Here is a 13,611-nt window from a genome sequence, read left to right on the forward strand (position 1 = left end):
TAGTATCAGAAGTTATGAGGGAAACCTCAAAATTCCCAAAATGCCAACAATTGACGTTTCCATTCCCAAAATAGACCTGGATGTGTCCTTGCCAAGAGTAAAGCATGAGGCAAAGGTTAATGAACCAGGAGGCAAATTCAAGATGCCAGACATCAAGATTCCTGAAATTGACTTGTCTCTTCCTCAAGGAAAATCGGGTAACATTGAAGGTCACATATCGCTACCAAAAGTAAAGTGTGATGGTAAAGATGTTGAAATGGAGGGAAGTACTGGGGGTAAATTTAAAATGCCACACCTCAGTATGCCCTCTGTTGATATATCACTTCCCAAAGGAAAGATTGAAGGTCCAGATATTGAAATGGAGGGAGGTACTGGAGGGAAATTCAAAATGCCACACATGAAGATGCCCAATATCGACATCTCTCTGCCCAAAGGAAAGATCGAAGGTCCAGATATTGAAATGGAGGGAAGTACTGGAGGGAAATTCAAAATGCCTCATATGAAAATGCCCAATATCGACCTCTCTCTGCCTAAAGGAAAGATCGAAGGTCCAGATGTTGAAATGGAGGGAGGTACTGGAGGGAAATTTAAAATGCCTCACATGGAAATGCCAAATATCGACATCTCTCTGCCCAAAGGAAAGATTGAAGGTCCAGAGATGGAGCTCAAAGGAGAAGGTGGAAAATTCAAGATGCCAACTCTCAAGATGCCTTCGGTTGATATATCACTTCCCAAAGGAAAGATTGAAGGTCCAGATGTTGAAATGGAGGGAGGTACTGGAGGGAAATTCAAAATGCCACACATGAAAATGCCCAATATCGACATCTCTCTGCCCAAAGGAAAGATCGAAGGTCCAGATATTGAAATGGAAGGAGGTACTGGAGGGAAATTCAAAATGCCTCATATGAAAATGCCAAATATCGACCTCTCTCTGCCCAAAGGAAAGATTGAAGGTCCAGAGATGGAGCTCAAAGGAGAAGGTGGAAAATTCAAAATGCCAACTCTCAACATGCCTTCGGTTGATATATCACTTCCCAAAGGAAAGATTGAAGGTCCAGATGTTGAAATGGAGGGAGGTACTGGAGGGAAATTCAAAATGCCTCACATGAAAATGCCCAATATCGACATCTCTCTGCCTAAAGGAAATATTGAAGGTCCAGATGTGGAAATGGAGGGAGGTACTGGAGGGAAATTTAAAATGCCACACCTCAGTATGCCCTCTGTTGATATATCACTTCCCAAAGGAAAGATTGAAGGTCCAGATGTTGAAATGGAGGGAGGTACTGGAGGGAAATTCAAAATGCCACACATGAAAATGCCCAATATCGACATTTCTCTGCCCAAAGGAAAGATCGAAGGTCCAGATATTGAAATGGAGGGAGGTACTGGAGGGAAATTCAAAATGCCACATATGAAAATGCCCAATATCGACATCTCTCTGCCTAAAGGAAAGATTGAAGGTCCAGATGTTGAAATGGAGGGAGGTACTGGAGGGAAATTCAAAATGCCTCATATGAAGATGCCCAATATCGACATCTCTCTGCCTAAAGGAAAGATCGAGGGTCCAGAGATGGAGCTCAAAGGAGAAGGTGGAAAATTCAAGATGCCAACTCTCAACATGCCTTCGGTTGATATATCACTTCCCAAAGGAAAGATTGAAGGTCCAGATGTTGAAATGGAGGGAGGTACTGGAGGGAAATTCAAAATGCCTCACATGAAAATGCCCAATATCGACATCTCTCTGCCTAAAGGAAAGATTGAAGGTCCAGATGTTGAAATGGAGGGAGGTACTGGAGGGAAATTCAAAATGCCTCACATGAAAATGCCCAATATCGACATCTCTCTGCCTAAAGGAAATATTGAAGGTCCAGATGTGGAAATGGAGGGAGGTACTGGAGGGAAATTTAAAATGCCACACCTCAGTATGCCCTCTGTTGATATATCACTTCCCAAAGGAAAGATTGAAGGTCCAGATGTTGAAATGGAGGGAGGTACTGGAGGGAAATTCAAAATGCCTCACATGAAAATGCCCAATATCGACATCTCTCTGCCTAAAGGAAAGATCGAAGGTCCAGATATTGAAATGGAGGGAGGTACTGGAGGGAAATTCAAAATGCCTCACATGAAAATGCCAAATATCGACATCTCTCTGCCCAAAGGAAAGATTGAAGGTCCAGATGTAGAAATGGAGGGAAGTACTGGAGGGAAATTCAAAATGCCTCACATGAAAATGCCCAATATCGACCTCTCTCTGCCTAAAGGAAAGATTGAAGGTCCAGATGTTGAAATGGAAGGAGGTACAGTAGGGAAATTTAAAATGCCACACCTCAGTATGCCCTCTGTTGATATATCACTTCCCAAAGGAAAGATTGAAGGTCCAGATGTTGAAATGGAGGGAGGTACTGGAGGGAAATTTAAAATGCCACACCTCAGTATGCCCTCTGTTGATATATCACTTCCCAAAGGAAAGATTGAAGGTGCAGATGTTGAAATGGAGGGAGGTACTGGAGGGAAATTCAAAATGCCTCACATGAAGATGCCCAATATCGACATCTCTCTGCCCAAAGGAAAGATTGAAGGTCCAGATGTGGAAATGGAAGGAGGTACAGGAGGGAAATTTAAAATGCCACACATGAAAATGCCAAATATCGACCTCTCTCTGTCCAAAGGCAAGATTGAAGGTCCAGAGATGGAGCTCAAAGGAGAAGGTGGAAAATTCAAGATGCCAACTCTCAACATGCCTTCGGTTGATATATCACTTCCCAAAGGAAAGATTGAAGGTCCAGATGTTGAAATGGAGGGAGGTACTGGAGGGAAATTCAAAATGCCACACATGAAGATGCCCAATATCGACATCTCTCTGCCCAAAGGAAAGATTGAAGGTCCAGATGTTGAAATGGAGGGAGGTACTGGAGGGAAATTCAAAATGCCTCACATGAAAATGCCCAATATCGACCTCTCTCTGCCTAAAGGAAAGATTGAAGGTCGAGATGTTGAAATGGAAGGAGGTACAGGAGGAAAATTTAAAATGCCACACCTCAGTATGCCCTCTGTTGATATATCACTTCCCAAAGGAAAGATTGAAGGTCCAGATGTTGAAATGGAGGGAGGTACTGGAGGGAAATTCAAAATGCCACAGATGAAGATGCCCAATATCGACCTCTCTCTGCCCAAAGGAAAGATTGAAGGTCCAGATGTTGAAATGGAGGGAAGTACTGGAGGGAAATTCAAAATGCCACATATGAAAATGCCCAATATCGACCTCTCGCTGCCTAAAGGAAAGATTGAAGGTCCAGATGTGGAAATGGAAGGAGGTACAGGAGGGAAATTCAAAATGCCTCACATGAAAATGCCCAATATCGACATCTCTCTGCCCAAAGGAAAGATTGAAGGTCCAGATGTGGAAATGGAGGGAGGTACTGGAGGGAAATTTAAAATGCCACACCTCAGTATGCCCTCTGTTGATATATCACTTCCCAAAGGAAAGATTGAAGGTCCAGATGTTGAAATGGAAGGAGGTACTGGAGGGAAATTCAAAGTGCCTCACATGAAAATGCCCAATATCGACATTTCTCTGCCCAAAGGAAAGATCGAAGGTCCAGATGTTGAAATGGAGGGAGGTACTGGAGGGAAATTCAAAATGCCACACATGAAGATGCCCAATATCGACATCTCTCTGCCCAAAGGAAAGATTGAAGGTCCAGATGTTGAAATGGAGGGAGGTACTGGAGGGAAATTTAAAATGCCTCACATGAAAATGCCAAATATCGACATCTCTCTGCCCAAAGGAAAGATTGAGGGTCCAGAGATGGAGCTCAAAGGAGAAGGTGGAAAATTCAAGATGCCAACTCTCAACATGCCTTCGGTTGATATATCACTTCCCAAAGGAAAGATTGAAGGTCCAGATGTTGAAATGGAGGGAGGTACTGGAGGGAAATTCAAAATGCCACACATGAAAATGCCAAATATCGACATTTCTCTGCCCAAAGGAAAGATCGAAGGTCCAGATGTTGAAATGGAGGGAGGTACTGGAGGGAAATTTAAAATGCCACACCTCAGTATGCCCTCTGTTGATATATCACTTCCCAAAGGAAAGATTGAAGGTCCAGATGTTGAAATGGAGGGAGGTACTGGAGGGAAATTCAAAATGCCACACATGAAAATGCCCAATATCGACCTCTCTCTGCCCAAAGGAAAGATTAAAGGTCCAGATGTTGAAATGGAGGGAGGTACTGGAGGGAAATTTAAAATGCCTCACATGAAAATGCCCAATATCGACCTCTCTCTGCCCAAAGGAAAGATTGAAGGTCCAGATGTTGAAATGGAGGGAAGTACTGGAGGGAAATTCAAAATGCCTCACCTCAGTATGCCCTCTGTTGATATATCACTTCCCAAAGGAAAGATTGAAGGTCCAGATGTTGAAATGGAGGGAGGTACTGGAGGGAAATTCAAAATGCCACACATGAAAATGCCAAATATCGACCTCTCTCTGCCCAAAGGAAAGATCGAAGGTCCAGAAATGGAGCTCAAAGGAGAAGGTGGAAAATTCAAGATGCCAACTCTCAACATGCCTTCGGTTGATATATCACTTCCCAAAGGAAAGATTGAAGGTCCAGATGTTGAAATGGAAGGAGGTACTGGAGGGAAATTCAAAATGCCTCACATGAAAATGCCCAATATCGACATCTCTCTGCCCAAAGGAAAGATTGAAGGTCCAGATGTAGAAATGGAGGGAAGTACTGGAGGGAAATTCAAAATGCCTCACATGAAAATGCCCAATATCGACCTCTCTCTGCCTAAAGGAAAGATTGAAGGTCCAGATGTTGAAATGGAAGGAGGTACAGTAGGGAAATTTAAAATGCCACACCTCAGTATGCCCTCTGTTGATATATCACTTCCCAAAGGAAAGATTGAAGGTCCAGATGTTGAAATGGAGGGAGGTACTGGAGGGAAATTTAAAATGCCACACCTCAGTATGCCCTCTGTTGATATATCACTTCCCAAAGGAAAGATTGAAGGTGCAGATGTTGAAATGGAGGGAGGTACTGGAGGGAAATTCAAAATGCCTCACATGAAGATGCCCAATATCGACATCTCTCTGCCCAAAGGAAAGATTGAAGGTCCAGATGTGGAAATGGAAGGAGGTACAGGAGGGAAATTTAAAATGCCACACATGAAAATGCCAAATATCGACCTCTCTCTGTCCAAAGGCAAGATTGAAGGTCCAGAGATGGAGCTCAAAGGAGAAGGTGGAAAATTCAAGATGCCAACTCTCAACATGCCTTCGGTTGATATATCACTTCCCAAAGGAAAGATTGAAGGTCCAGATGTTGAAATGGAGGGAGGTACTGGAGGGAAATTCAAAATGCCACACATGAAGATGCCCAATATCGACATCTCTCTGCCCAAAGGAAAGATTGAAGGTCCAGATGTTGAAATGGAGGGAGGTACTGGAGGGAAATTCAAAATGCCTCACATGAAAATGCCCAATATCGACCTCTCTCTGCCTAAAGGAAAGATTGAAGGTCGAGATGTTGAAATGGAAGGAGGTACAGGAGGAAAATTTAAAATGCCACACCTCAGTATGCCCTCTGTTGATATATCACTTCCCAAAGGAAAGATTGAAGGTCCAGATGTTGAAATGGAGGGAGGTACTGGAGGGAAATTCAAAATGCCACAGATGAAGATGCCCAATATCGACCTCTCTCTGCCCAAAGGAAAGATTGAAGGTCCAGATGTTGAAATGGAGGGAAGTACTGGAGGGAAATTCAAAATGCCACATATGAAAATGCCCAATATCGACCTCTCGCTGCCTAAAGGAAAGATTGAAGGTCCAGATGTGGAAATGGAAGGAGGTACAGGAGGGAAATTCAAAATGCCTCACATGAAAATGCCCAATATCGACATCTCTCTGCCCAAAGGAAAGATTGAAGGTCCAGATGTGGAAATGGAGGGAGGTACTGGAGGGAAATTTAAAATGCCACACCTCAGTATGCCCTCTGTTGATATATCACTTCCCAAAGGAAAGATTGAAGGTCCAGATGTTGAAATGGAAGGAGGTACTGGAGGGAAATTCAAAGTGCCTCACATGAAAATGCCCAATATCGACATTTCTCTGCCCAAAGGAAAGATCGAAGGTCCAGATGTTGAAATGGAGGGAGGTACTGGAGGGAAATTCAAAATGCCACACATGAAGATGCCCAATATCGACATCTCTCTGCCCAAAGGAAAGATTGAAGGTCCAGATGTTGAAATGGAGGGAGGTACTGGAGGGAAATTTAAAATGCCTCACATGAAAATGCCAAATATCGACATCTCTCTGCCCAAAGGAAAGATTGAGGGTCCAGAGATGGAGCTCAAAGGAGAAGGTGGAAAATTCAAGATGCCAACTCTCAACATGCCTTCGGTTGATATATCACTTCCCAAAGGAAAGATTGAAGGTCCAGATGTTGAAATGGAGGGAGGTACTGGAGGGAAATTCAAAATGCCACACATGAAAATGCCAAATATCGACATTTCTCTGCCCAAAGGAAAGATCGAAGGTCCAGATGTTGAAATGGAGGGAGGTACTGGAGGGAAATTTAAAATGCCACACCTCAGTATGCCCTCTGTTGATATATCACTTCCCAAAGGAAAGATTGAAGGTCCAGATGTTGAAATGGAGGGAGGTACTGGAGGGAAATTCAAAATGCCACACATGAAAATGCCCAATATCGACCTCTCTCTGCCCAAAGGAAAGATTAAAGGTCCAGATGTTGAAATGGAGGGAGGTACTGGAGGGAAATTTAAAATGCCTCACATGAAAATGCCCAATATCGACCTCTCTCTGCCCAAAGGAAAGATTGAAGGTCCAGATGTTGAAATGGAGGGAAGTACTGGAGGGAAATTCAAAATGCCTCACCTCAGTATGCCCTCTGTTGATATATCACTTCCCAAAGGAAAGATTGAAGGTCCAGATGTTGAAATGGAGGGAGGTACTGGAGGGAAATTCAAAATGCCACACATGAAAATGCCAAATATCGACCTCTCTCTGCCCAAAGGAAAGATCGAAGGTCCAGAAATGGAGCTCAAAGGAGAAGGTGGAAAATTCAAGATGCCAACTCTCAACATGCCTTCGGTTGATATATCACTTCCCAAAGGAAAGATTGAAGGTCCAGATGTTGAAATGGAAGGAGGTACTGGAGGGAAATTCAAAATGCCTCACATGAAAATGCCCAATATCGACATCTCTCTGCCCAAAGGAAAGATTGAAGGTCCAGATGTAGAAATGGAGGGAAGTACTGGAGGGAAATTCAAAATGCCTCACATGAAAATGCCCAATATCGACCTCTCTCTGCCTAAAGGAAAGATCGAAGGTCCAGATGTGGAAATGGAGGGAGGTACTGGAGGGAAATTTAAAATGCCACACCTCAACATGCCTTCGGTTGATATATCCCTTCCGAAAGGAAAGATTGAAGGTCCAGATGTTGAAATAGAGGGAGGTACTGGAGGAAAATTTAAAATGCCACACCTCAGTATGCCCTCTGTTGATCTATCACTTCCCAAAGGAAAGATTGAAGGTCCAGATGTTGAAATGGAGGGAGGTACTGGAGGAAAATTCAAAATGCCTCATATGAAAATGCCCAATATTGACATCTCTCTGCCCAAAGGAAAGATTGAAGGTCCAGAAATGGAGCTCAAAGGAGAAGGTGGAAAATTCAAAATGCCAACTCTCAACATGCCTTCGGTTGATATATCCCTTCCCAAAGGAAAGATTGAAGGTCCAGATGTTGAAATGGAGGGAGGTACTGGAGGGAAATTTAAAATGCCTCACATGAAAATGCCAAACACTGACATCTCTCTTCACAAAGGAAAGATTGAGGGTCCCGAGATGGAGCTCAAAGGAGAAGGCGGAAAATTCAATTTGCCTGATTTCAGCATGCCCTCTGTTGGTATTTCATTTCCCAAAGGAAAGTTCAAAAGTCCATATGTTGAAATAGAAGGAGATGCAGGAGGAAAAATTGATGATCCAGATTTTGACATAGAGGGAGGTACTGGGGGAAAGTTAAAAATGCCTCATTGGAAAATGCCAGATTTTGACATCTCTCTGCCTCGAGGAAAACTTGAGGCACCAAATCTAGAAATAGAGGGAGGTGGAGAAGCAAACTTAAAAATGCGAGATGATGACATATCTTTGCCTAAAGGAAAATGTGGTAAAATTGAAGGAGCAAAGCTTGAAATTGAGGGCGACACATCTCGAATGCCACACATGAAAATGCCTTCAGTAGACATTTCAGTGTCAAAAGGAAGCCCTGTAGGTCCCAAAGTTGATGGGGGAGGAAAGTTCAAGATGCCAAAAGTGGACATATGTCTTCCTAAAGGAAAACATTTAATCAAAGGTCCAGAGGTTGAAATTAAGGCAGATGGCGGACAGTTTAAGATGCCGAATGTCAACATATCTATCCCTGAAGGAAAAGCAAATGTTAATGTATCGGAAGAGAAAATGGAGGCAGAGGGAGGAACAATCAAACTGCCACACATCAAGATGCCAAAAGTTGGTATCTCACTACCTAAAGGTAAAAATAAAGATATACCTGCTGGAGAAATGGAAGTCTCAGGAGGTATGTTCAAAGGTCCACATGTTAAACTCCCAAAGGAAAGTATATCACTGCACACGAGTAAATCAGGTGAAGCCGAGATCAATCTACCAACCATTGAGGCAGGAGGGAAAATGCCTTTTCCACAAGTCACATCACCAGATCTGGACATTGATGTGACACAAAGTAAAGTAAAACAAGACACAGAGGCATATGTGGAAGATGCTCTGCATGTTGAGGGAGAGCACAAAGGTCTGAAACTCAAGATGCCAACACTCGATATCAAAGGTCCAAAAGGAGACCTGGAGCTTGATATAGGACTCCATAAAGGAGAGGGCAAGAAGGACAGGAAAAAGGTTGAACTACCTGATTTGGATCTCAACACAGCAGAAATCAGCAGTAAAGTAAAGGGTACAAAAGTCAAAGGAACAAAATTCAGGATTGGAATGCCAAAAAAGAAAACTGGCAGAGATGTAACAGCAGAAGCGAAGATCTGCAAAAACTGTGGCGATGAGGAGTTAGGTGGTGCGGTCAAACACAAATGCAAGAGTAAAGAAAGATTTGAGTATGAAGTTGAAGTTGAAACCCACAATGGACATAAAGAGAACAAAGATCGCATTAATATACCAGTGCCAGAGGTTACATTACCAAGTGTTAGTCTGAAAACCAAACAAGGTTCAACTGACGTCGGAACAGGAGAGTGTGGCTCCTTGTCATCCAAAGCAGAAATCAAAGTTCCCAGGATTCCTGACATAGAGTTTGATATTGGTACATCACAAGACGAAGATGAGGACAGAACAGAAAAGGGCAAGAAAATCAAAATCCCTAAATTTGGTGTTCCATTACCCTCCATCTCCTCTCCTGAGGGAAGAATGAATATATATGGGCAAGAAACCCAGTATGAGGGCCCTAAAATGCCCAAAGTAAAGAAAGCTGTTTTTGTCTTAGTAAATCCTTCACAAGCAGACGGGTCCGCTGCATGTACAGGCCTCCGAGAAGGGGAGATAACATCTGAGGCTGAAAAAGGAGACGTCAACGTGAAGATGCCCAAAGTTAAACCAAGTTTTGACAAGTCCAAAGATAAATCAGTGGCCGTATCATTTTCTCCTGGCAAATCGGGGTTGTTTGATGTCAGTCTAAAGGGCGAAGGTTCAAGTTCAAGTCTCAGCGGTGAAAAAGATGCAAGTCCTCACACGGGGTCTAAGGGCAATAAAGGGGCATTCAGTGGCAAAATGGAACTTCCAAAGGTGGAGTTAACCTCTCCATATGGTAAGATGGCTGCAAAGGGGGATCCGGAAATGAGTATGAAACTGGAAAAGGAGTTGTCACCGGGAGAAGTGGAAGACAATCAAGGGCTTAAAGGAATATCAGGCAAAATGGCCTTTGCTGGTTTTAGTGAGAAGCTCTCGAAGGATGTGGTGACATCTCATGCCAGAACAGATATGCTGGACAGGGACAGCTCAGAGTCCCCGGCTAGTTCTACCATGGAGTTCAGCTCAGAAAAGGTCAATTCTTGGAGCGAGGTTGAGAGCCAAAGCAGGGAGTCTGAAGAAAGAGAGTCTTCTCCCTGGTTCAAGGTCCCGAAGTTCAGCCTGAAGCCACACTCCACAGGTAAGAATCGGGAAACTTCAAACTGACATGACAAGAGAGTGAATAATTGCAGATCTCTTCCCGAATGAATCATAATCATTAGAATAAGCTTTGCATATGTGTTTCATACTTGATACTTGCATCCTTATTTCACTATATTATCATAGAAGTTAATACAATAGGCACTCCATTATGCATCGTACACATGGTGTCCTATTGCCTGTGATTTGTTTTACTTGTGTTAATTCTATAAAGTAGTAATATATCTTCTCCTGTTTTGTCTCTGCTTCATAAGACTAAGTTTCTTATTCCTCTGGATTTCTTCACCTATCCCCCTCTCATCTCCTTGCTTCCTTTCTTCTACTTTCCTCTGCTTGTTTCCCTTTCCTCCGCCTCAAGGCTTCCTCCAAATAACCCCAGAGGGGTCTCCTCGGGCCCAGCGAAGGGGGGAGGTGGCGGGCGAGGCCGACGTCTTGGGGTCTTTCTGCCTCCACGCCTCAGGGCTCCACTTATCCACCCAGGAAATGTCCGAGGAGCAGCAGGTCTCCTCCGCCGAGGAGGGAACTCTTACCATGGTCACCAAGACCACCAGGATCACCCAGCACACGATTACCACGGAGTCGCGAGCCGGCGAATCTTCTGCGACCACGACAACGCACCGGGTGTCGGACTTCAAGCGCTGAGGATGCTGTAATGATATCTTTAATGTATTGTGATTTTGTTTTTCTTTGGTAAGGTTGCAGTGTTCTTGTATGCTAAGCCTGCAACGTGGCAAACCTTGATTTAGTAAAAGTCTTTATTTTAATATTTTATGAGGTGAGGTATGAATGTGATGAAAATATGCGATTTCATCAATCAGCAATATTGTCCTTATTAAAGCAACAGAGTAATATATGCTTCCTTTTTGCATTTTAAATGTGATATTTTTTTGTTTCTGTTCTTTGAGTTTAGTCCTAATTATTTATCAGACTTTGTTTGGTTTGAAAGTTTTCACTCTGAATGTAAACATGTCACATGACTTTATTATTTATTGTTGTTTGTGTGATCAAAATTCGCTGGAATGAGTCTTTCACTCACATCAGCATCATGGATTTGACCATGATTATTTCAAAATAACACATTTTGAACCACTACAGTACACGCCAGAGGAATATTAATGTAAATACAACTATGTCACTGCTTTTTGGAAGCAGCATCCCTTTGATCAGAAATATAACTATTTTCATATTCACCAATCAGGAGTATACTTTTTTTTCTGATCCTGTTTTGTTTGTTTTGGAGGAAAAGTGTGAGCTTTTTGAGATTATAGGTTATTCTCCTTTGTTGCCATAGTTTTATATTTAAGCATTTAGCTGGTGCTGTTACCCAGAGATAGTCACAGAGTGGGCAGGACACTGCACTCTTTTTCTGCTGTGGGGATCAAACCTGTGACCTTGTGGTAACCGGTTGCTCTTGATCATTTACTGTAGGCCACCCTGCTGCTAGTCTATCTTTTATATCTATGTTTTTACTGTACACTGCCAGTAATAGAAGCCACTATATATTTCATGGTAGAGGCTTTTAGCTCCAAGATACACCTCCTGACTGATGCTGATTTGATTTTTTTTTAACTCTGTGAACTGTTTTGAGTTTCAAAACATCGACAACGGGCTGGGAGGGAATTTGGGGAAGTTCTGTGTTTCAACACAATTAGTGAGAGTTTTAAAAAATGTAAACTTTTCTCTCTTAACACTTAAGAAAACTTAAATAAAAACTCTTAAAGTATGCTACTGTCAGGCGGCTACAATGACAGACTGGCTGAGGAAGGGAGTTCCTTGATGTCGTACCTGAGCTTTCCCCAGAAGACAAGGTGATCAAGAACAAAACGATGATTAAAATGTCTTTAATAATCTGACATTTTTCTATTTATTTATAAATATATTAAAGAATATATTACAAAATAGCGCTAAATGTTAAAATGTCAGATTAATAAAAGCATTTTCACTATGGTCCTCTACCCATTATTTTCATCTCTACTTTTTAAAGTATAAATTGTTTTAAATTGGAGAGGATGGGGAGCCTTGTGATGCTTTTAGATCTTTATTTTATTGTCTCTACATTGAGAAATGTAAGTTTCATTCGCAAATGCAGTAAGTATTTCAGAGAAAAATACAGCTATTGATAAGTTTCTGGCAATAAATGACGTATTGCTTTTTAAAAAATACAGCTTGTATGATTATTCAAAATAAGGATCTACTTTTCAAGTGGATGTGAAGCATTTCAGAATGAACACTAAACTTTGAATACTTTATTGGTTGGTGGAATGACATGGTGTGATAAATTGCATGAATCCTGACAAATTGCCTCCCAAACTTTTTGTCATTAACAGCTTTTAACACCACGCCTGTATTTCTGGTGAGAAACAGATAATAGATTTAAAAAGCCAGGACGAGGGTAGTGACATGTCAAGGTAACACGCACTGAGTAGTATCTGTGTAGTAAGATTTTTACCTTTCTGGTTTAATCAAGTCTTCGCATTTCTTTTAGATTATTAGGGTTTTAGTGCCAAGTGTTTTTGTCAAAGCTGCATTGGAGATGTTACATAAATAAAATGATATTCACACAAAAATGCTTTAAATAATTGTTTCCTGATGTCTTGAGATGCTGAATTATTAGTTAGTTATAAAAGAAACTGTATGCTTACTATTTCATAATTTTGACTTTAAATTTAGGATGTAGCAAACATTACCATATTTAAAATAATATTGTGTTTTTTTTATTTATAATGCCTCATGTTTTTCTTTGTATGGTAAAAATTAGCTTAAAAACCTCTTTCTATGCGATTCATCCAAACATCTTCTTTGAGCAATGTGTGGTAAACAACATCCTCATGGCACATGGCTGAATTAGAGTCACACTAATGTACAGAAGAAAAACACGCACCATCTCCAGACACAAACGTCTTGCCCTTTTGCAATGAGGCCCCTCATCAAATCAAATCAGGATTATATTGGCTTAACTACTACAACATGTCACATGTTTTGAAAATTTCATTTTAACGAAGTCAGTGGGTGTTTGTAAAATGTGTTGATGTTGGTTCCCCCTAGTGGTGGAATAGAACATGTAAAAGCTACAGACAGCTCTGCACTCCCCTCAATGATGACCTGTGAAACCTGTATTCTCATTCCCACCTGTGAACATCATGTAGAAAATACTGCATGGACATTTACTGTTCTGTTGGATAAGGACAGGCCCAGCAAAACTATTTTGAGGAACGTGTTACTCTCACCTTTAAATGTAATCCGTCACCAAGTAAAAAATGAGTGTAGATCAATTTTCTGCAGCGGATTATGAAACAAAAACCCACGTACAAGTCTTCTTGAAAAAAATCATCGGAGAGGAGGGACTTTGCGACAGAACGCGATAAACTATGCAAACTGGAGCATGACGTCTTCCCATCGTGTGT

General features: G+C 41.8%; 1 protein-coding gene across 1 annotated transcript in view; it reads left to right on the top strand.

Moving 5' to 3' along the window:
• Positions 1–12,767, top strand: part of prx (periaxin) — a 36,462-nt gene extending 23,695 nt beyond the window's left edge. Inside the window, exons 14-26 of the mRNA XM_068584394.1 lie at positions 404–749; positions 978–2,984; positions 3,291–3,494; positions 3,597–5,717; positions 5,793–5,990; positions 6,081–6,145; positions 6,197–6,253; positions 6,314–6,658; positions 7,025–7,267; positions 7,328–7,768; positions 8,025–8,043; positions 8,307–10,187; positions 10,566–12,767. Coding sequence (XP_068440495.1) covers positions 404–749; positions 978–2,984; positions 3,291–3,494; positions 3,597–5,717; positions 5,793–5,990; positions 6,081–6,145; positions 6,197–6,253; positions 6,314–6,658; positions 7,025–7,267; positions 7,328–7,768; positions 8,025–8,043; positions 8,307–10,187; positions 10,566–10,849 — 8,211 coding nt within the window. The 3' untranslated portion in view covers positions 10,850–12,767. The remainder of the gene's footprint in view (positions 1–403; positions 750–977; positions 2,985–3,290; positions 3,495–3,596; positions 5,718–5,792; positions 5,991–6,080; positions 6,146–6,196; positions 6,254–6,313; positions 6,659–7,024; positions 7,268–7,327; positions 7,769–8,024; positions 8,044–8,306; positions 10,188–10,565) is intronic.
• Positions 12,768–13,611: the final 844 nt, after the last annotated feature.

The sequence above is a fragment of the Clinocottus analis genome, unplaced genomic scaffold (genome assembly GCF_023055335.1).
Source record: "Clinocottus analis isolate CAN_PGR_092001 unplaced genomic scaffold, fCliAna1.0.p SCAF_2, whole genome shotgun sequence".
Taxonomy (NCBI): domain Eukaryota; kingdom Metazoa; phylum Chordata; class Actinopteri; order Perciformes; family Cottidae; genus Clinocottus; species Clinocottus analis.